The 23,986-nt window shown below is 48.1% G+C and overlaps 1 protein-coding gene and 1 long non-coding RNA gene across 2 annotated transcripts; one reads left to right on the top strand and one right to left on the bottom strand.

The window, feature by feature from the left end:
* Positions 1-291: 291 nt before the first annotated feature.
* Positions 292-23,958, bottom strand: Mal2 (mal, T cell differentiation protein 2). Its single transcript, XM_063257665.1, has 4 exons — positions 23,755-23,958; positions 11,904-12,074; positions 5,417-5,572; positions 292-2,598 (listed from the first exon to the last, which is right to left on the bottom strand). The coding sequence occupies exons 1-4, from the start codon at positions 23,881-23,883 to the stop codon at positions 2,527-2,529; spliced, it is 528 nt and encodes a 175-aa protein (XP_063113735.1). The 5' UTR covers positions 23,884-23,958; the 3' UTR covers positions 292-2,526.
* LOC134477939 (uncharacterized) lies at positions 12,334-16,032 on the top strand. Its single transcript, XR_010050261.1, has 3 exons — positions 12,334-12,832; positions 13,436-13,758; positions 15,860-16,032. It is a non-coding gene; the product is annotated as an uncharacterized LOC134477939 (long non-coding RNA).
* Positions 23,959-23,986: the final 28 nt, after the last annotated feature.

Raw genomic sequence — 23,986 nt, 5'->3', positions numbered from 1 at the left:
AATGCTTCGAATACCGCCTGGCACACAGGAAACACTGAATAAGTACTTTTAAAAATAAAATAGAGTATAATTCTCATCTGCACTCCCTGTTCACCATTTCTTCCATAGACTGACCTTGCCATCTGCTTCGAAAGAAAGTGGACTCTCTGATGGCTCATGAGACTCTGTCCACAGACATGGTAGAGAGAGAACTCTTCCATATATGATAAGTCTAGGAGCTCTGTCAATGTTGTATCAAGCTGTTAGCTGAATTTCAAAGAGAGTGGTATAAAAAATAGATGACCAAAAGGATTACCAAATGAATACTTTATTAGAGTCATAACACTTATAAAATAAATTTCTTTTCATCATGAAGGTACCGGATTTTCAAGACCAACCAATACTTTTTCATTTTTACAATGAAGATATGTAAATAAATTCTTAAATGCCATAAATTTTGTTCAAGTGCTTTGTCACTCAACTCACAAATCTAGAATGCAATTAATCTATAAATCTTAACTATTCACAGTTAGGAGGGTTTTAGGTTTTGTTTTTAATCTAAAAGTAGTCCATTTATAAAAGTGCCACCAATACACTTTAATGAAATCATTTAATTTAATGCCACCAAGCATGGCATATAACACCTTGGAAAAAAATAAAATCTCACACTTAAATTCTAGCAGGCTACCTTTAACTGATTCCAAGTAGAATGCATGATATATCTTTATGGCACATTTATGACTTTGTAATAGAGGCTTAGGTAAATGGTATGGATCTAGAAAAATCAAGGACGTCAGCTTCATAAAAAAGATAAGACATGATTACAGGGTTGTCAGACCGGTTTCCTCACAACCACACACGAAAACACGTCTCCTGTCTTTACAGTCCTATCACAAACCAAGGTCTGGTGAGATTTCTCTTTGCAGGGGAGTCTGAGGCAGAAGTCACGTGCTCGGTGGGCGCTGCTCTGTGTTTGATGAAGTCTGACAGCCCAGGTTGCACATGCACTCTGAGGAGCCAATGCAGCCTAGCTAGGGGCCGAAAGGATGGACGTGGCCAGGCAGCCCCCTTGTGGTGACAAGCAAGCACCTTGTGGGTAGATAGACAGGCTTAGTTAGAGCTGGGGCCGAACCTCACCAGGTCTCTCTTGGGGCCTTCTGGTACCCTCGCATGGCCACAGTCTCTACGGATGGGCTAGAATTATTCCCTAGTATCCAGAGACTGTTTGTAGGCTGTTGTTTTAAAACTGACTTTGTCTATCCCCAAACCATAAAACACGAGAGAGATATCTGGGCATTTATCAGAATATGTAAGAATCTACAGCTTTATGTTTATATTTAATAGTCTATTCAAATTTAACTCAGAAAATAATGCAAAATAATTAGAGCTAAAAAAGTTAACGCTTCAGAGAGTGCTATTTGGAAAAGCATCACATACATAAATATTTATGCATTCATGCAGAGGGTAAACAATGGAAGTCTAAGCATGAATCAAAGGGAGACGTAAGTAGCTAGGCTGCAGTCCCAGTGCTGATTGAGGGCCTCTGGAGACCCTGCTTCAAGAACTCTCAGAGGAGAGTGCTGCTCAGCTGTGAGATCATTAGTTTGATTAAGCCATGAATGAGAGTTCACTTCCTAAATTACTTTTTCCTATACCAAAGACTGCTGGAATTAGCTTGAGAACTTATACACCCTTCCCAGGATATTTGACCATTAGCAAAAGGCATATGATTATTGCATGAGACTAAACATGTGGCTTGTCTAATTAGGCTTATAAACTTTCACAACCATTCAATAAAATATAGAATACATTAATTAGGTTTCACACCGGCAGTTAACAAACACTGACCTATGCGCCAAATCTAGCCTGCCTTGGTTTTGGAAATAAAGCTTTTTTAGAACACAGACATATTCATTCATTCATTCATCATCTATAGCTGCTTTCATTTTTTTTTTTTTTTTTTTTTTTTTGGTACTGGAATCGTACTCAGGACCTTGCACTTGCCAGGCAGGCACTTGTGCCACTGAGCTATGTCCTCAGCTTCGCTGCTATCGTGTTACAATTGCAGCACTGAAGAGCTGGGACAGAGGCAGTGTGGTCCATGAGCCTAAAGATGCACCATCTGGCACTTGTAGAAGAGGCACCCCATCTCTATTTTACATTAAAAGGTGGCATTCAGTGGAGGCCCACTCGAAATGTGCAGTTTTAGGTCATTCCAGTTGGCTATTAAGATTCAGGTACCTTTGTGACCACATGAAACAACAGTGCTTATTCATGAAGAGTATGTGGGTATTCTGTGGACATAATGAAAAATTTCCTAGAAAGAAAGATAGGAAGAATGACAGAAAAATGAAAGGATATTTCTCTATTTAACATCATAATAAAATTAAAATTCCACTCATAAACAAGAAACTCCACTTCGATTTTTCCCTCTGCACTGAACAACTTCTGGAATGCCGTTACACCTGCGCGAAATGTAACCCAAAGTGATCAGACACAAAAGGAGACAAAGGAAACTTTGCGTGGCGTGGTTAGTTCCCAGGAGTGTCATGGTCGCCATCTCCGTAAGGCCAGCCCCAAACTGCAGCCATAACAAGCTGTTGTCATAAAGGCAAAAATCTACGAGAAAAGAAACAAAAAACCAACATCAGATTCATCATACTGACTTCAAGAGAACTCATTTCTAAGCGGCAGCTGTGTGGAGTTTGACTAATCTAGCCAAAGACACTCTAACACTTACACATTCATGCTCCATCGATCTGTTTTCATGGCTTATGCTTTGTTTTATCCCCGTCTACCACTGTCTCTTCCTCAAAACATTCTAGACCCCAAAGGTGCTCTCATCTGTGAACAGCCCTATGCTGAACCTCTGCCTACATACTGGGTTCCCTTATTAAGAATTTATGAACCCCCAGGCAATGTATTAAAAATCTGAGTTTTCTACTCATATAGTAGCAAAGATAGGAACCAGAAAGCCTGAGGATGTATCAGATCATTTCTATGACGTTAGAACTCAGTGACAAAACACAGATAAATCATCCCTGGCTCTTCTAAAGGAAGCACTCCTCATGTGCTAACCTGTCCTCTATTTTAAATGATTGTCCTTAGGGGCAAAGAGGGGTTCTTTAGTACCTCATACATGTCCATCACTGTATTTGGTGCCCAGAAGCAAATGGTAGGTACTGTGGTCACAGTTAGGGGTTTCTCATTCTCCTGTCTCTGTAGCTCTGTGTCTGTGTCTCGCTCTGTGCTGGGGCTTGAACCCTGTACCCATGCCTGCTAGGCAAGTGCTTTATATTGAATTTACCCCAAGTCTTGGTGCAGGGATTTCTAACAGGGAACCACAGCTCTGGCAAGATGTACCAAATTCACTTATGGAACATTTCCACCCTTTACTTACAAGTTGCTGTTCTCCTTCCCTTCCTGCCAGTGCTCTGACACATTTCTAATTTTCTCTGATATATTTCTAATTTACAGATTGTCCTCTGAATGAGACTGCTTTTGCTATCTATTATTAGTTAAGTGGAATCTTCCTGTTAAAAGAAAAAGAGGAGGGATCAATATCGTGCCATCCATGAGTGGCTGATGCTTTGGGAGCTCTGAAAACTCAGAAACAAGAGCTCCCTCTAGGTGGGTCCTTGGGGGTGTCTGTGAATAACCAGTAGCTGCTCCCAAAAGCATGGAGTTTACTACAGCAGTTCCGCAGGCAGAGAGGGAAGGAAAGGACAGCAGGCCCAGAGGCATGGGACTGCACCGGATTCCTGGGAAACCAGGCTCTCAGCCAAAGGCTGTGCTGGTGGGAAATTAGGGACCTCGGCCGATCTTCACATTCGTGGCCATCTGCCATTCCTGGAGAAGTAGGAACTAGGGTGACAACTAGCAGGTCCATTTGGGTAACAGAAATATAGCCAGCACCTGGCAAAGGAGGGGCTGAAAGTGAGAAAGGAGCCAGTGGGAACTGGTGAGTAACAGGCAGAGGAAAAAAAAAAAAAAAAGAACTCCAAGTCCCTGCACTTTACAAAACTGTTAAATCGAGTACTTTCCTAATTGTGGTCTTTGGATCACAAGGACTCCAAGCATTTAATTCCATTCTCAGGGAGGATGAGTTGCACAGAGGTGGCTTCAGGAAAACAGAGGCCAGGTGACACCAAAGCCCACCTCCCTGACCTTCAGCTGGGGAACGTGTGCCTGCGTCTTCTCCACGTATTAGGTTTTGAGTAAGATTTCTCTGAGAAACATGGTTTTATTTTTTATAAAAGAAAGTGTTAAAATCCCCAGCCTAAAGCACACTAAAGCCTCAGCTATTTCCAGTGGCTTGGCAAGGCTGTCTGTCACCATGCTGCAGTATCCACAGTGCCACCGTTACCGTAGGACGTCCCTGGGACGGCACAGGCCCAGGCAGGTGTGGATGATGACACGGGCAGCAGCACAGGTTACCTGGGCAGCACATGAAGGTCAGTATCTTGCTATTTAGCCTATTCGATATCAAGGCATTTCAGAGAGTAATTTTGACTTGTTCTATAAGAACAAAATACTAGTTCTTCAAATTACCCAGTCAATGCAAAATGACGGATTCTTTGCAGTACGTCAATTACAGAGGATAAACATTTCGGAAGGTGCCTCCCGGAATGCAGCCACGTCACCGGGCGCTGCTGAGACAAGGGCTGCAGCCTGGCCTGCCAGCTCTCAGGTACCTTCCCCAGCAGCAGCACTGAGCCGATTCATCCTGTGACCATGTAGATCCAAAGTGTCCCCAAGAGTCTCATGTGTGGGAGGACATGGGGAGGCCATAGCTGATTTGCTGTCAGGAGAAGGGGCGTGACTGGAGTGGGGTTCACTGGGGGTATCCTTGTCCCTGGGTCCCCTCCTCACCCCTGCTGCTTCCCTCCATGGGGTCCTTCCACCGTACCTTTCCTGCCTTGGAACCATGGCTTGAATCCTCTAAAAACCAGGGCCAAACTCAACCTCCCTCCTTTAAGCTGCGGGTATTAGGTATTTTGCTCCACCTACTAGACAGTGACTAAGACGCATCCCAACCCCAACCTCTTGGAAACTACCTGCCAAAAGGCAGGCCTGGGCAAGCATCCACTCAGTTAAAAGGAATCGAAAGAGGTACCGAGTACTAGAGAGCACATGGAGCAAATCTCTCTCACTGAACCTGCACATTCAAAGAGGTGAACCGCACAATGACCCTGTCTCCACAGCAGATTTTGCTGTGCAAGCAAGCAGGGCTATGGACTCACTGTCATCTGACAGGACATTGATTCAGTCACGCCCAGTGCCAGGGTGGGGACAGCACTGGCCCACTAAGCTCTATGAGGTCAATCGCTATAATACGATAGTGGTTATGGTTGGGGAGAGGATCGAGGCTGGGGCAGTTTCCTCCGCACCCCTGGCGTGGGGAGGGAGGGCTGGGGAGGTGATCTCCCACACTTACGGTGGCCGCCACGTTTATACTGTACTGGTGTTCATTCAGGAGTGGCTGCTCAGTCTGGGAAACGTTGCAGTGCAGATCATGAAGGGCGGTAGCCGCTGCCTCCAGGAGAGAGGCTCCAAAGTAGAAGACGAACACTACGAAATGGTAGGCAAAGTCCTGGGGAAGGACAGACAGACGTCTGCAGTTACATGAAAAGGATTTTTCTTTGTTTTTTTTTTTTTTTCCTGTTCCTTATTTTAAAGGACAGAGTTTAAGTTCAGGATGATCAGAAATGTAACTGACCAATATTAAGTCTAGTCATCGTTTATTTTGGCTGCTTTAGCAATGTCAGGCTATTAGAATCCAGCTGAAAATTGATGGACCCATTTTATTTGATAAAAGGGAAAACTTCTGAGGTATTCAATTTTATAATAAAATGCATGAGTTTGGTTTTTGAATGAAGATGCATAGAGACTGGCATTAATTAACATACTGTTTAAAATTCAAGTAAAATAGCATTTAAATTACATCCTATTTTACAGCTACCTGTGTTTTTTAAATATTTTATTTCTGAGAGGTTATTTTTATCATTAGAACATCTTATATGCTGAAAGATAAAACAGCCTTATTAAATCATAGAATTCGAAGACATATGTCCTGTAGCACTAAAAATAACAGAAACAGTGATTTATTGGGTTATTCTGAACATGTTGGAATCAACATGAAAGTAAGTATTAAAATTCCTTCTGCCTGACAGGGATTAACACTATCCACACGCTGCTATATTTAAGGCTTCCACGGACCGTGTACTTCAGGTGCCTTTCTGCTTCCTTGCAACCCTGACTTGTTATCTCCACTTCAGAGTTTCCTTTCTTTTTAGTTAATGTCCCCAAATTGCAATGAACTTTTGGAAGGCAGCTCGATCACATGCCTACCTGGTTCCAGAGTCTACATACTGCTCTAAACACTGATTGACCAACAGAAACCGGGCGCATTGTGTATCCTGAAGCAAGCACACACAGGTCCACGGGTGGAAGCAGGTCGCTTCCGTGTCCAGCTCTGGGAAACACTGCTGCAGTGACGTGCGGTGCAGACAGCTCTCTGACACACACATGTCACTTCCTTCAGACACGTACTTGGGGGTGGGAGTGCTGGATCTCAGCGTGGTTCCATTTTTGAGTTTTTGAGAACCTCCGCACTGCTTTCCATGATAACTCTGTCAATGCACACTCTCCATAAGGCCGTTGGAGGGTTCCCTTCTAGTCTACTTTCTTTCCACTCCATCGCGCTGTGTCCATCTGCACGGCACAAGCAGAGGCCGTGCTGCACCCTTTGTCACAGCCCACAGGACTGTGCTGATGATGCCAGGAGAAACAGCCAGGCCAGACCTCACTAGGCAGGGTTGGGTACCATGAATGGTGTTTTCTCTTAGACACCTCTCATTTGTAAACCAACGACTTCAGAAGATTCAAACATCTACCTACAGGAAAGACATTCAGGTACATGTGGTATTCAGTGACCACTAGTTCGAGGTCGGTATCCACATTTACTATATTCACAGTGGGGATGTAATTTGTTAAGTTGGGTGTCATGCTGCTGGGAGACTCTGACCCCCAGGGGATCCATCTGCCCGAGAGGACAATCATGCAGCTACCTGTGGTGGTTCAAGCCACTGCCCTGTTCAATGTCAGTACTTTTAGGGGTGAAATGTAATAGCACAATGTACTGATGAGGGGAAACTGAGAAGGTACCTTCTTGACCACCAGGGCCTCATTTCGCTCAGGATGCTCAGTTCCGAGCCGAAAGCAGCCCTTTTGCTCCTCTCTGGACAGCAGCCTCTCTGGCTGCAGTTTGGGTCTTCAGAAGAAGCGCCCGGTGCCCCAGGTTCTGGTGGGTTTGGGGTGTGCTGCAGGCTTTAGCCAAGGCCACATCGTCCAGGTGGCACTGACACACAGCAGGGAGGGTACTTACGCCCAGCACAAGGTCTTAAAGGACAGACTGCACTCTGGAGCATCTCATGGATTTGGCCAAGCCCTCATCACCATGGGAGACTTTCTGCCTTACTGTCCTTCCTTCCGCACTGTCCTCTACAGGTGACACCTTCTCCCTTCTCCTAAAAAAAGCCATGGGCCAGAAGACTTCTTATGCTTCTAAAACCGTTTTAAGGGCTGCTTCCTAGGGGCCCGAGAAGACGCACACGGAGGCAGCATCGGTCCTCTTGCTGAGCTTCCTTGCTCCTCCTCGATCATCACAGTCCTATGCGTGCATGGACCCTGCAGGGACTCCTGCATGGCCACTGTCCATCACAGTGCACTTCCTGCAGCCATTCTTGGGGCTAGGCGGGTACTGTGGCCGTATCCCTGATCTCTGAGAACACGGCTACTGGCACTGACAGCTGGCCATCCATCCTGGAGGCTGTGCTCCAATTCCTGTGTGAGAAGCGGGTGAGGTCCCCGAGGGCCCCTCACTGCCCAGTCAGCCTCAGGTCAGCCTCAATCTGTGTGTTCAGCTTGGCGGTTCTTCACATCTGGGCATCAGGGCCACACGGATAGCTGGTCCACCACAGAGGGTCCCCACCCGAGCGCCCACCCAGTGGCCTGGGCGGAGCCTGTGGATCGGCGTTTCTGATGTGTTTCCAGGTGCTGCTGACACTCTGTTCAGCAATCGCTGTCCTTGGCATTAGAAGAGGACCCTGGTCCCCTTCTGAGGCTCCTTCCCACGCCCTGCTCCTCTCCCCACTTCGCAGGGCTCACACCCCAGAGCACTGCCCCCTTGTCCTCTTCGCCTTGCCATGGCAGCCTCAGCCTGCAACAGAGCTTGGATGATCAAGCATTGCCTGCCTGACCACCTCCCACATTCTTGTCGCCAGTCCTGCCTTCCTCTTCTCTTGGGTCAAACTTTCACTGACCTGACCAGTTAATGACAACAGCTTTGTCATGCGTAGGAGGATCCTGGTTACCTCCCTGCAGCATGAAGAGGGACAGTGACCACTCTGAGCTCAGGTCCCCACAAGATGACAATGAGAACACTGCCATCGGGAAAGAACTGGCCTCAGGCCAAAGAAGGAAATAGATGTGGGGCAGAAGACACAGCTCAGGGCATTTACATCATTACATGATGTTCACAAGAGGAAACTGATCAAGTATGTGCCAGGCAGACACCTGAGGGACAAAGGGAAACACGTTTAACTGCACAGGATTTCTAAAATACACACGATACATACACATACCATGTCCCATGATGAAGGCAGTCATGTATAACAAACATGTGCTAATAAAATAGCTCATCTTTCCTAGCATACCTTCTCTAGAGAAGGGGTAATATGTAAATATGGAATGTTTGCCTTCAAAGCAGGCAAAACAACATTATTTCCTCTACACACACACACACACACACACACACACACACACACAACACACACACTACAATACGTCAAGGCTAAAATTTCCTTTTCTCCAGATTAGAATGGGGTAAGGTTTTAGCATTTAATATACATTATTTCATACTGCATTTTTCTCCCACCAGTTATACGAAATCTAGATAGCTTGGGGAGAAATACTGAACACATATATTACTATGAATGTAAATTTAACCAAATGAACAACAACAAAAATAAGACATACTATCACCAGGATACACGGAATTCTTGAAGAAAGTAGATTATTGATCTAAATGCAGTCTTGCTTCCCTCAAGCATGGCAGAAGGTAGCATGAAATTATGATCAAAGGGGAAAATTCATTTTAAGCAATTATCATTTTCCAGTTCCAGATTGCAGGAATTGAAAACTGTTACCAGCTGGAGATGACTCCATGATAAGCACAGCTCAAAAATCTTGGTTAAGAGTACACGAGAACTACTACAAAACCTATCAAAAGCTGGTCCTGACATGGCACACGGATGTGGAGAATCACATAATAAAGGGGGGAGAAGGGAGCCTCCTCTGCACAGCAGCAGCATGTAATAAACTCCAGGAAGGCAGGCCTGGCTCCTTGGAAGCGCGCCCACAGACCGGGCGCTCCATGCTGCCGCAGCCTCACGCCATGCAGTATGTGTGGCTGCTACTGGAAAAACAGCTTTGACTCAAAAATCTAACATCTGAAATGATCCCAGGTCCAAACCTCCTGGACAGTAAAGTCAATGCAAATATTCCAAAATCTAAAACATCCCAAGTGTGTCCTGTGCTACTTTTTCCCCAAACATGGACTATTTAGAAAAGCAAATAACAACAACAACAACAACAACAACAACAAAAAAAAATAAGCACAGACTAAGACAGACAGGAGGGTCTTCCCAATTTCAACTGTTACCTAGTGGTGTGTGATTAAAACAACAAAAACCCTCACTTTTTGTTTCCTGAACATTGGATACAATGCTGTGAGAAGTGCAAATGTGGGAAAACTAATAAATGACTAATTTATTGCAATCAGTATCAAAGATAAGGCTCCATACAAGCAAAAGGGGGAAATGCAAAGGAAATGCAAAAGGAATATGTCTAATAAAACCAGGAGTGATATCTGAAAAATATTTACACATTAGGGAGGCAGGTGCACAAGCCAGTTAGAAAGAATACCAGGCATTGCTAGGCCCTGGACTGTGTGTGTCCAGGTCTTCACCCTCCACTTGCTGGGCTAACAGGAGACCCAGAAAGGCCCACGGGAGGGGCCAAGCTGGGGTGTGGCACAACCCCGAGAGGCTGCATGCAGGGGTGGTAACTATTGGGACTACTGAGGCACACACAGGGCCCCTGTGGTACAAACTGGCCCAGTATCATCTTTGGGCCTTATACTAAGGAAACCTGGTTTTGCTTCTCAGTGCTAGGGTTCCACTGATTCATTCTCAAATGTCATTATGGAAAAGCCACACATTTAGGAAAAAGGAGATTACACATCTGTGTGTAATCCAGTTAGGGACCCTTGGTCTTTATCACATGACCAAGTCATTTTCTCATCATTAATGAGAAATTGGGCTGAAAAATGTAGCAACCAATATATCTGCAACCTAACAGAAACAGAAGGGTTTTCAAAGTTCCAAAATATAAGGCTCCATGTATGAAGAATTTAGAACTGCTGTTTCTGTGCATTACAGGGGCACAGGGCTAAGATAACCCATCATCCCTTATTCTTTAATGGCGTTTGGTCTTATGGTTACCATTTCTTAAAAGAAACAATTAAAATTCTGAGAGGTTAACTATTTTGCCCAAGGCTTACAGCTAAGGGGACCTAAACCCCAGGCTGTGAAAGGCTGTAACCACCGGGCCCTGCACTGGCTTAAAGGGCAATCACGTTTGCTAGATCTCACTGTGGCTATCATTCAGCATTAACATTCTCTTTATGTTCTATAAAACAGAGATACTTTCCTCCAACACCTATGCGACAACTGCTGAATAAAATATTGCTCTACTCAAAGGAACTTATCTAAGCCTGACTGAAGGTCTGATCTCGGCAGACCTCGAACACCAGTGTGATCAGAACCTCAGGGGGCTCTTCCTGGACTCTACCACTGCACTGTCTACCATGGTGTGGAAGTCATGCTCCAGCGGGCCTTGCAGAAATGGTCCCCAGGATGGAGGACGCTGAGTGAGAGAGGGCCCAGCCGTGATCTGGGACCACAGGAACTAAGGTGAGCTGGTTTAATAGTATCACATTTTAAAAACTGTACTGATCACAAATTTATTTTCCAAACTTAAGAACTTCTTCAGGACAGGGATTCATCATAAAACATTTTTTGTAAGTATTCGGAGAGCAGAATATATAGCTAGCTGTCTTCTGACACAAGAACATATAGTCTGCTCCCTGTTTCCCAGGACCTCCCATCCACGGATTCATCCATGGTGCATCAAAAAAAGCAGGGAAAAAATCATGTCTCTACTGAAGTCGTACAGATTATTTTTGTCTTTATTTCCTACATATACAACTGTACAGTATAAAAACCATTTGCATTGCATTCATATCTGTTAGGTACTATAAGTAACCTACAGATGACTTAAAGTATCCGATAGGATTGCATCAGTTATAGGCACATATTGTATTATTTTAGATAAGGGACCTGAGATCCGACAGACTCTGGGATACCAGCATACGGGCATCTCAGACACGATGCCCTTCAGATGCCAAGGGCTGACTCTATACAGTTAAATATTCGTTGCAGAAATCAGTGGAAAATTTCAAGACCCATGTGACAATGTTTAGCTCCCAAAAGGCTGTTCCATTGTTCAGTAATTATAATGCCACGTGCCTGTTGTATGAAATGGAAGTTTTTACATAAAAGCTACCTAATTAGAAGAGGAGTCACACAATGATTTCTCAGCTCCATCAGCACAGGAATTTCACAAATGGGGCCCAGCTGTGTGGTGAGGCGAACGCAGAGCACGGCACAGACCCCTGCGTTCTGACCTGTCCTTCCCCCGGGAAGCAGCGAACAGGACAGGGACTCTGGCATCTCTGAGCTGAATGAGACACTGACAGGCTTCTTACATTTCCTTGTGAAAAACAAAACAAAATCTCTTACCAGGAAGTTCCAGTTGGTTTCAATCTGAGTCACCATGCCAGAGAGGAAGAGGCCCAGGAAGGCCAGGGAGAAGAAGAAGGCGGTCACGGACACGAACATGACCCATCCTTGCAGCAGAGGTAGGGGGACGTTGGAGGAGGCGACCAGAATCCAGACGAGACCCCCGAGCAGCTGAAAACGAAAGAGAACACAGGTTTGCTCGCAGACACCCTGGTGCTGGGAAATTAAACGCACTCGCGTCCACCTCATGAAGTCCTATACACATTCCACCACCCCCCAGGCTGTCACTTCTCTTCCATCCCGGGAGAGCTGTGCTACGTGGAGGCAATGCGACTCCATGCCCACGTCCCCCGTTGTACTCGTGCCCTCTGTCCACGAACATGCCCAGTGGCTGCTCCTCATCTAACACCGTGGTCCTCGGGCCCCACCACCTGTCACTCAGCTGAGGCGGGTTCTGCCGGTCTTCATTTCTACCAGCCGCCTGCTCCCTGCTTCCCCCTCCTAGTTACTCTGTAAACCACCGCCAGCTGGATGCTTCACGTTTATCAGTGAAGAGCAGCTGTACTCTCCGATGTGCACATCCAATGGTCATTTTCCTGTGTCCTGCCATTTGTGCACGAGACAGTACTGGCTATGCTTGCAATGAGAGGTTCAGCTGTTGCCCAAGACAGAAAGCAGTGAGAGCCAGCTGTGCCTATCACAGCCCATGCTGCACACCGGCGCATGTACTAAGATGACTTTGAGAGTTATAAATACCAACTGCAAGTTGGCTGCGCTGGGTGGGGTCCCAATCATCACAGAACTCAGTCTGCTGTAGGAAAGGGACAGCGTGGCAAGGGATTGCAATACCGCTTCACAGACATCACAGTGAGGTCAACACTGGGCACGTTGGGTCCCTACAGCAACGGGTCCAGATCCAGACTGGAGAGGTGAGGGAACTCTCTGGAGAAGCAGCAATCCCAAGGGCGAGGATGCCCCTGTTCTGGGCAGGACATGGGATCCCTGAGGGGGCCCCTGCCCAGTGCAGAGGAGGGCTCAGCAGGACCGCAGTGCCAGGTGGGACCCGCAGGAGCTGTGCCCCAAGCCTGGGCTGAGCATTCCGCTGGTCAGGCCAAGGAGATGGGGGAAGCCCATGCCTAGGGCTTCCCAGGGACCATGGGAGAAGCCCAGGCCCACTCTGAGCAGGAAGAAGCATGATCAAGGGGTGCACTGAGGGTTTTCTGTGGCCAGAGTGTGAGAGTGGGTGGGGAGGACAGTACGCAGGCCTGGGGACACCAGGTGACCTTTACAACAGCAGAGCACAAATCAGACTCCAGGTCCCTAAGGACCGGAGCAGCAGGATGAAGGTGATGGGAGGTGGGAGAGGACAGGAAGAAACGGGTAAGGGAAATGCTGGCTCTCTGAGGTGGGTACCCGGGAGGGGGACACGGAGAGGATTCAGGTTCCAGACATCTGGCGGTCATTCTCGCCGCACCCCCCAGGTCTTTGGAATCTGACCGTCCTTCATCGAGGCCTGTACCCTTGTCTCCCAGGCAAGATGCTCCACTGCTCAAAGACAAAGCTCTTTCAAGTCTGAGTGGTCCTGCGTGCTGGTGTTAAGTGTGTGCGCACAGGTGTGCACGTGTGTAAGAAACTCCACTTGGACCTCACCAGCCCACGAGCTAAAGATCTTCCCTGAGTTCCAGCTCACGCTTGCTCACTTCTCACTCCCCAACTCGGGATTTGCTGGCACCACGGGAGGAGAGGAGACATGGGACTGACCAGACGGACCCGCCACCCCACTCCCAGCCCACCCTGCAGCACCTGCTTCCCAGGCCTCCACATTTGCGACTCTACACAGTGACAGACCTGCAGCGTAAGTAACCCTTGCCTATCTGCCGGGCTAGGTGAGTTTGGAACACAGCAGGCAGGAGGCACACCTGCCCTGAGGAATTTCAGTCAATCACTCAATCAGCCAATGGGTCATCAATCTCTCCACACAAAAGGTTCGCAAATATTTCCTTAGTGAACACACTATTGTTCATGTGAGAACAATGTAAGTTTCAACAATACAGACCAGAGACCAACAGTCACCTCTGTCTCGCTTCTTAACTATCTTAGATAATATCCAAAACCCAAACTGCAAAAGTCACTGAAAGTTAAAAAAGCAACTTTTCATTCAGGTTAAAAAAAATGGCATCCTGATAATTAAGTATCAACCTAATAAATGTCTAGTTGGGGCAGGGTACCTCAAGCCCTACTTCCAAGTAAGTTAATAACCCAGAGAATTTTATAAAGTAACTCTAGTGAACCTTAGTGCGGATTAAAAATATTAGCTGCTGCCTTACTTAAAAGGAATAAATTTGCTCCTCATAGAATATCATCTACTTTTAAAGATTTATGATATTACGGTGATGCTATTGTTTTAAATATAGCTTAAGAAATTATTAAGTATCAATTCAAGAATCGTTTACGGGGGATCTGCAAACAACCTGCATTACTTTAAATATGGTTCAATAATACACCCTATTATTAAGTATCTATTGATTCAAGAATCATTTACTGGGAACTCTAACAGCGGGTGGTGTTTACTAGGGGCAGGAGGATTAAATAGCTGAAATAATGCTTCGGAATTATCACAGCTTGGAGTAAACACGGACTGGACTTCAAACCAGCCAGTCCCAAAGGTACTGCTAGGACCTTAGCACACTTGAGAAAAATACACAGAAAAGCAGGCTCGATCTCAAGAGCTCTAAAAAAAGGAGGCGACATCGCACACTGGGGATGCAGGAGCAGATTTCGGGGACGGCTACAGAAAGCTGGGCAACGCGGCTCTGTGAGGCTGGGAGAGGGCGGAGCCAGGGCAGGGAGGGAGGCAGGACCCAGACCAGCTGGGCCGGGCGGGCTGCAGGCTGCGCCCAGGGTTACAGCCCTCCCCAGTGCTCCAAGGTGCATGGACCCCTCACTTTTCCCCCAGGTCAGAGGGTCTATAACACCGAGGAGGTGCCGCACACCAGAGGTGAGCAGGGGACAGGGCCCGCCCACTTAGGAGCCTCCTCCACATCCGGGGAGCCAGGGCTGCTGCGTCGTCACCAGGCCTTTCAAATTTTATTTTTTCCTCAGGCTGGCTTCTCACAGCACTCTTCCTGCCTCAGCCTCCTGCATGCTGGGATCACAGGCATGTGTTACCATGCCCTGCAGTCACGGTGCATTTGTCACCATCGTTTCCTCTTCACCCATGCTCCCTTTCCTCCCCACCTCCCAGCCGGCTGCAGCTGACACCTGGAGTGCTCTCCCCGCATTCTGGGCGGCGGAGAACTCGGGAGTACTCAGCAGACAGGGATTTACCAGCAGCCCTGTTTAACAGAAAGGCCTCTGGAAGGAGTCCAGAGGTTCAAGGTGAAAAGCAGGCACCAAATGGTTAAAATGGGAGCAGAACAGTTGATAAGGTATCCTAGCAACCACAGAGCTGTGGCATCCAGAGGAAAGGCGTTTGGTGCCAAGTCCTGCCCACGTCCTCCTCATCCCGGATAGATCTGGGTCCTCCTTCTGACCCCCCATCCGCCAGGCCTCCTTTCTTTAGTCTCCAGAAGAGCCTGAGGATTACATGTGACACAGCCCTGTGCACCTCCAGGTGAAATTTTTTAAAGGAACTAAATCAGAGCTCACAACTGCAAATCTCCAGCTCCACCTAAAAGGCTTCTCAGGGAAAGGAAAAGCTAAAAGCCTCTCAGAAGCAGGCGCAGTAATCTGCCTTCCCCTGTGACTTGGTTTCCCCTCATCTCCCAGCCCAGCTTCAGATGTGCCTGGCGCAGGCCAGTACTTAATAGCTCCGGAGCTGCAGATTATGAACTGCAGTTATGACGTTGTTACCTGTCCCTAAAACGACCCACCTCCTTGTGGATTAGCAAATAGTTGTCGCCTGAGTTTGTCCACTGTAGATAAGAAGTGTAATGACTTCCCTGTCTCCACACTAGGAAACCATGGAAACCTTCCCTCCACTGGCACACTACTCTGAACCCTCAGTCGAAGCTGAACTGTGTTTTTGATGGAATCTGTGGACTGATAAAAATACAAAGCCCTGGGAGCAATGGTCTTGGGGAGCAGGCGACTTCGGCAGTGAAGAATAAATTTCTCAACTTGTCTCCTACTTGGAAGGTCTGTTTCTGTTCCCAAGGGATGCCTTTTGCAAATATCCCCTTTCCTTTTCAAATCTCAATTATTTAATGATCTGCCTTTTGGCATACACCTGACAGCTTAGCCGATAATTTGCCAACCACCCTTTGACACCTTCCTCTTAATTTGTCCTTTTTCTTGTAATAATTAAACAGGCTGATTCCTGCTGTGACCTGTTTTCAGTTATTACTGGAAAAAGAATAGAGAAAAATAAGCGAACCTGAAGGGGTCAAACACTAAACTACCCTAAGTAAAAAATTACTCCGGTCTGTAGACATTTCTGTATGTGCCGTGTAAGCCACTCTGGTTCTCCTCTGCCTGTGCTATGGACACTTCATCGCTGCTGCAGGGGCCTATCGGATGCAGAAAACCTCGAATCCTCCTCTGACAGACAGAGTTTGAGCAGGAGGTGAGGCTGATGACAGCAGAAATATCAGCAACATCTACTGAGCTCTTGTGTTCCAAGCACTGTTCCAAGAGTTTTCTCTATACCAATCTAATCTTCATAAACCCTGAGATACGATGATTCCTACTTTACAGATAAACTAATGGGGCCACATAGCCTAAATTATACAGTTAACAAATGTTAGACCTGTGGTTTGAACCTATTAAGTGGCTTCCAAAGCCTGTGCTTTGAATATTCTGTTCTGCCTCATTCAAGGTTTAGTACTTACTCCAGAGAAGGGCTTTTATCCATTTTCCAGGCGGTCCCCTAAAATCATATAACACTGGGCAGATGAATATACATGCAGCTTTCTGAGGACCCAGCCCTAACTTTCATGACAGTGCCAAAAGGGTGTGTAGCCTCTCTAAAGGTGGGAACACCTTATCTGCATGTGAAGCTCCTGATTTTAGGGGATGCTCGCTATTGGGCACCTGCTCATGAAACAGTACGGTCATGGAAGTGTTCAGCATACTTAGAAATCCATCGTGTAGGAAGGATGGGCTGTAAGCGGTGCCATTTTACACACAGCTAGTATTTTTGGAAGAGTTTTTAAAAATTGGAAACACTGCAATGAATAGATGCAGCATAGTAACCGCAGCTCACAGAAGGGGGAGCGCATGCCCAGGTCGCTGCAGTCCAGGGGGAACGTAGGGGAGAGCCCTGCTGCCCCCTGCCCAGTCAGTCTGGTTCCCCCTTCTGACTGCCTGTCTTTGCCCTCCAGGCACTTCACAGAGAAAACTGGCCATCTCTGCCCACACTTCTCTGCCTTGTGTATGTCCACTACTCTTTGCTACCTAACTAAAGGGCAGCACATTGTACTCCAGAGAGACTTCCCTGCTGGACACTAGCCCTCAGTGGGTCCACATGCATCCACAACCGGTTGGAAAGCACGGATTCACGTGCTTTCTACCCACTAGGTTGTGAGGCCAGGCTCACAGACACTGCCTTAAATATCTCTGTGAGCCCAGAATGCAGGTCAGTGTGGTCTACAAACGAGGCACTGCATCCTCCTTGAAATGAGCCCAAGGCAACCAGCATGTGTATGGAATGAGTCCACCTGAAAACCCTCCAGGAGTGCAGCTTGGCATGCTGGGAACTCACTCCTGTCTGTCGCTCAGCGGGTCCCTGGAATCTGAGGGGGGTTCGTGAAGGCAGAGCATGTCCTTATCCTGGTTTCAAGTTTCTGTTAACAACCACCACTGCCTACCACAGGGTCTTAGGAGGCTGCCATGCAAAGTTACCATCCCATGGCTGCATGTCCATGGGATGGTGCTCAGCTTTATTCTTTTGGTTCCAAATTTACCCCAGTGATTATCATTGCTGGGACTTCTGAGCAGAATGAACCCCGCTCCCTTGGGCCCCTCTCTTCTCATCCCCCTCTTCCCTGTAACCATGCTGTGCTCTACCTGCTCTGGCCCTGGGCTAACCCTGGCACAGACTCAAGTCAAAAGTCAGCAAAGGTTGCTTTCTTTTAACTGGAGAAAGGAGAGATGGATTCTGGGAAGTGATGAGAGAAAGGGCCTCTAGAAGTAGCCTAGGAACAAAATAAAGTATTTGAAAGTTAAGGTTCACTTTCAAGGTTTACATGTGACGTAAGCCTGAGGGTGTACGCAGAGGTATGCCTTCTTGCTGTCCATCTGACCCAAGCTTCCACTTCAGTTTCTTAAACACCCAGGATGCCAACCTTGAGATGCCAAGCACGCGTCATTCAGGAGAAACGTGCTCTGTCCTCATAGGCTTGTTTATAATTTCCTCTGATTTTCGAAATCCTCTTTTCTTGTTTGTAGGTAACCGGTTGTCAAGTAGGTTAAAAGCATTCCTGCATACCAGGGCCAGGAGTTTGGCAAGCGGCCTAGGAATCCCCGTCTCTTTTCTTTCATTCTGCCACCTTCCTCCTGAAAGTTATTCTACAGAAGTCGGAGCCCCAGGGGTGGTTGTGAGGAGAAGACACGGCCCTCCTATGAAATGCTCGGGATGCTCGGGAAATTCAGGTTGGACTGCAGCCACCTGGAGAGAATGATGACACTTTGAGCAGGACCATATCCACACCAGGCTGTCTCTGTCCACAGCAGCAGTTCTTACAGTGTTACCTGATGTGAGATTTGGTGTGCGCTTAGAGCAATCACAAAGTATCTCACGCGCATGGTGCTCCGTTGGCCGGTTCCTGCGGTCCGTCCTTCCTTGGTCTTTTGAAGTCAGTCAGACCGACTCAGGCAGGCCCTGTCCCCAGCTCTCTTGCGCTGTACAAAGCAAAGCTCTCCTTGCTCTTTTCCTTGGTAGCTCAAGGTCAATCTTTTCAGCAAGTGGTCTGAAGCTTTCCAAATTTCAGTTCTTTGTAGTTTCACAGGGACAAATGATTGCTGATGCTAAAGTTTTGGCAGGAGCATTGCCTCATTTTCTCTTATGAAAATTTAAATGCTCTTTTACAAGTGGGTGGAGATTTTAACACACACACAAATGAAAACTCTTACTGGATGAAACACCATGGAGAGAGGCAAACCTGTCCCTAACCTCTCTTGCCCACCGGAAACAATGTCCTTGTGTGATTAAAAAAAAAAAATCTATTTTCTAGTTGAGAAAACTAGGCATCAGATTATTGTGTGTTTGTTCACATTTGAAGGCTTTGGTGGAAAAGCTGAACCCCTTTCAAGGACACGTGACGTCTGCACGATGGCACCTGTGCCCATGCAGCTCCTCCCACTGCCCTGTCCCTGAACATTCATTCTCTGCCTTTATTCCTCTCGGTTATGTCTTCTATTTAAATCAAATCTAGTCTGATTTGGGAGCATCAGTCTTTGTATCCTTAGATGGCCTCCTAATCCTTACACTTCTCTCATTTTCTCTCTTCCTTCTTTGATTCTCTTTCAGGTTCTCACTGATCTCTCTGCATTAAATCTCTTTTTTCCTGCCCTGGGTATTGAACCCAGGACCTTTGCACCAGCCTATACTTCAGTTCTGTTTCGTTTTTTGAGACTGGGTCTCAGTAAGTTGCCAGGCTGGGCTTGAACCTGTGATCCTCCAGCCTCAGCCTCTCAGAGGGTTGAGATTGCAGGCATGCTGCACACACCTGGCTTTGCTTTACTACCAGACTTCACAGGAGATGAGAACCTGACTGAGTTTATCTCCATCCTTCAGCAGCTCCCCTTCCGAGATGGAGTAAATGCAAGCCCCAGCATGGCGTTTCTCAGCAAAGCGTGACCTGGATCTGTCCACTGTTTTCTCTTCTGCCACCTTGCAAGGGCTCAGGTTAAAGTTCTCACAGCTGCCACACCTCTCATGCCACGGTCATTCCTGCCTCTGAGGTTTCCCAGTGGTTTTGTCTATGGAGCCCCTGTGCCTGCTCCTGAGGCTGGACTCAAACATCACCACCTCGTGAATGCTGCCTGACCGGGTCTCCCCTCCGGGAGCCGCATGTTCTCTTCCTTGCTTTCCACAAGCTTTTCAGGAATCTACTGCATCACTTCATATACAGCACTGTAAATCTTTCTCTCTTTACAATCCACCTTGCAGCAGGTCCTTCTCCAGGCAAGAACGACATTGCCCATGCTGTTCCCGGCACATAAAAGGAGGCCTGGATACCTGTTAATGATGCCACTATGGCAAATAAATGAAAATTATTTGTGGCATCCAAACCTTACACTTAGAAGCAAGTGAGAGTCCTGCAGTGTCTCTCATGACGAGAGACATGAATGAATGGGAAGTTTCCTAAACACCAAAGGTACGAAATATACTGAATAATCTTCTTATATCTTTTGGTGATTAATACACTGCATTAATTTTTAATGCATTTTACACGATCAGCTCATTGAGAACAGGAAGCCTGAATCTCTTCTTTGGCGCAATAGTAATGAAGCTCCATGGAATTTTCTTCTAGACCACGCTGGAAAATACTTCAGCTTCAGTCGCTGTCCCTCCTGTAACTCCTCCTCCCCGAATGGGAGCTCTTCCCTGCACATCCTTGTCCTCTCAGCTCAGGTTTCAGGGCTCTCGGGTGAGGAAGGAGCAAGCCTCCTCCTCCCCGGAACTGTCCCTTGTGCCCAGAGGCATTACATGAACATCGCCTGATGACTGATTTGGAAACCATTCGGGAAACACGGAGATTTTGAAATTTATAATTTCGGAAGTGATGTTTTTCCATCCTAAACTAAAAGACTTGGCCTTGGCTTTGCAGTGTTAACTTTAGTAGGAAACTCTCAGCATGTGTTGGTGACTATACCTAAGGCCAAAGGGCCAGCAATTTTGGCATCTAGAACAAATTCCCCCCAAGTAAAAGAAACAAACAACATGTATGTGAGAAAGAGATAGTCTCCAGCTGCTGAGAATGTACACACTGCTTCATCTGTTTGGGTTTTATATCTGTTCAACAAACAGCTTCCACCTGAGAGACTGTGAATGCAGTACAAGCGCAGACCGGGGCTGAACTCTGAACAAAGTTAACTGACTTGGGGGCGGAACTCTGAGACCCTGGTCTCATGCTCTCGGCCTCCCATTGATAGTCCGGTCTGTCTTCACTGGCAGCAGCCCTCACATGGTAAATCTCCAGGGCATGCACGAAAGCCGTCAAGGATGGATCCTGCAGGCAGATGGATCTGAATGGAAGATGACTATGGAGGAGCTTAGATATCCAGAAACACTTGCAGGGGCCAAAGTCATTGGCTCCCAGGCTGGGATCACCAAGCACTTGGGATATGGCGGGGCAGCTCTTGCATTTAATTTACAGGGTGAAGAATTTCTGAAGGGGACCCATGGCTATGACTCAGGGTCAGGAAATCAGACAGAAGTGGGAGAGCTGGGAGCACAGATGCTTCGAAGTGGTCACTTAGCTCTCACCTGGGCACCTCTCAGACTGGACAACTGAAATGGTAGTGGACCCAGGTGGCCTCGCCCTTGGCTTTCTCAAATGTACAGTCCAACATCTCCAACCAGTCCAGAGGCTCCCGGGGGGGGGGGGGCAGTGAGTCTGCAGGTCAATGGTTTCATTTGAATGTCTTAATCCTTTTCATGGAGAGGAGACTGTTGGGATCTTGACAGCAAAGAACAGAGCACACGGAGGCCTAGGATCCAAACTCACAAAGACGTTTGGCCAAAGAAGTGGAAAGCGAACTGAACGGCCCTGGAAGGTGATGCTGTTCTAGGTAACTAAGAGTCTGAGACTTGTGTCCAGGGGCAGCAACCAGAGGGGAAGAAAAGATGTGCGAGCAGATTGTATCTTGGGCTGAGCCTGGCTCCTCCCCTGGCATGGGCGGCAGCAGAAATTCTAGCAAATCCAGAACTCACGTTATCTTAATTAAGCTCACTGGGACATTTGAGGTACACCAGATGATCACATTCATCACAAGGAATCTGTACCCATATAGGATACATCTTGAGGTGATTTTTCCCCATTCCCCTCCCCTCTCTCCAACCCCCTTCTCCTTTGCCACACAGAGTCTGGAGGAAGGGCTCCCAGTCACGACTCTATCTTCAAATCTCCAGGGTAACTTGTAAAAAAAAATACAAAAATTAGCAGACTCTGGGTACGCCCCCAGAGATTCTGATTGAACTGATGCAGGGTGGCGACAGTATTTTAAAAAGCTGCCAAGTTTTTAAGTATAGTACATGTTGAGAACCAATAACTTGGCTACAGGAAAAAGAGAGAGAGACGGGCATAGCAGGGAAGGAAAATGGAATAATTCACTTTCACTTCCCCCACTAGGACTTAGCACTGTTTCCTGAAATAATTTGCACCATAACTTCAGGTGGCTCTTAAGACAGCATTCGATTCCATAGCACAGATACGCTTCCGTTGCACACATAAAAAGTTTACATATACACACAAACGCATCTCAACATACACACATGTATATCTGGATAGGTATTAGAAACACAGGAACATTCATTCTGGCAAGCTTGAGATTTCCTGAACATTACTGCTTAAGAGGAGGCTACTTTATTAATGATGTTTAGGAAGGCTGTCTACATGCGCATTCTGGAAACTCCAGCACAGGGAGGATGTGGCTAGGAACGTAGCAAAAGCTTCTCAAAGAGACAGGCAAACACGTGGGACTGAAGATGAAAACTCCTCTGCAGAGGTTCCTGTCCTAAAGGGATCTCTCTGCCTCCCGCAGCCGAGAGCTGGTCCAGTGCCGTTCTCTCCTGCAGGCCTGCAGCTTATTCCAAGCTCGGGGAGGCTTCTCCATGGGGCGTCAACCCAAATCACCCTCTTTGGTGCTCATGGTCTCTGTCTGATCACGGATGCCACAGGCTTAAGTGGGTTTCTTCTTTTGGATTCCAGTCTGGAGCTTACCTTCAGTGAGGGTGGCTGGGCGTTAGCATACCCGACGGAGAAAAGCAATGCTTATAAGGTGTTCTGGCCTCTCAGGCACCAAAGTGACATCCAAGTGACCCAAATCCCGGTTATGCAAACCCAAAGGAGGGGAATGTGTGGAGTAACCTAACCAAGCAAACAAACCTGCCACAGAGCCAAGGCCTTGCTAACTTTTTGCTCCGAATTAGCCGTTCTCAGGGCGAGATGCAACCCCGGTTGCCCAACTTCTATTTGTGCATTTTCCCCTTGCCTACAAAAAGCTTCGAAAGCTTCCAACTTAAAAAAAAAAAAAAAAAATTCTGTGAACAAGTTCAAGAGTTGCAAGCCCAAGAAGGCTGCAAGAGGAGGGCCTGGCGACCCTACCTGCCTTCACCAGGGCCCTGAGCACCGAGCTGAGCGGGTTGGAAATTCTGCAGGAGCCTGGAAACCCGGGAGGTGCCGGGGCCAGGAGAAAGTAGGCGAAGCCCCGCGTCCACCTTTCCCCGTCGTCCTCCGCACGCCCACTGGATTAGAGCGTGCCACCTGCCTCGTCCGGCCCGCTTCTGCCCGCCCGCACAGTCCCGATCCAAAGGGCACCGAGGGTGGCGAGGGCGAGCGGGAGGCGCAGTGGAGCCAGGCCCGGCTCCTCCTCCCGCTCGGCCCCGCCTCGCCCCGCCCGCCCCCTCCCGGAGGCCTCGGGCCCCGGGCACCTGCGCGCCACCCCCACGATGGCAGGGTGGCCGCGGAGCCCGCGCGTCCCGCCAGGTGCCCGGCCCGGGCAGCGGGGCCCGCAGCAGGTGCCCTGTAACAGGTGCCGGGCGAGCGGGCCGGAGCGGGCCGCCGGGAGGGGGCGCAGGAGCCGAGGCGGAGGCGGCGGGCGCGCGGGCACCACCCCCGCCCGGGGCGGCGCCGCCACCTGTGCTCGGTCCCCAAGCCCGGAGCGGCCCGGCCGCCGCGCCACTTACGATCTCCAGGCAGACGAAGGCGCCCGAGTAGGTCCGCAGGATGTCGGGGCCGGAGGGCAGGGTGATCCGGGGCGACGGGAAGGACACGGCGGGGTTCGGGGGCGGCACGGACGCCCCGCCGGCCGACATGCTGCTGCGGCTGCTGCGTCTCCGCGCCGCCGCCTCGGGCTCCGCCGCCGCCTCCCGGTCGCGAGGGGGCGGGGCTAGGGGCGGGGCGTGGGCTCGGGGCGGG

Source organism: Cavia porcellus, unplaced genomic scaffold (assembly GCF_034190915.1).
Source record: "Cavia porcellus strain 051 isolate PalLab524CR breed Dunkin Hartley unplaced genomic scaffold, mCavPor4.1 scaffold_10, whole genome shotgun sequence".
Lineage (NCBI taxonomy): Eukaryota > Metazoa > Chordata > Mammalia > Rodentia > Caviidae > Cavia > Cavia porcellus.
Note: the sequence above shows the minus strand (reverse complement) of the source record. Positions and strands in the feature narration are given on the sequence as shown.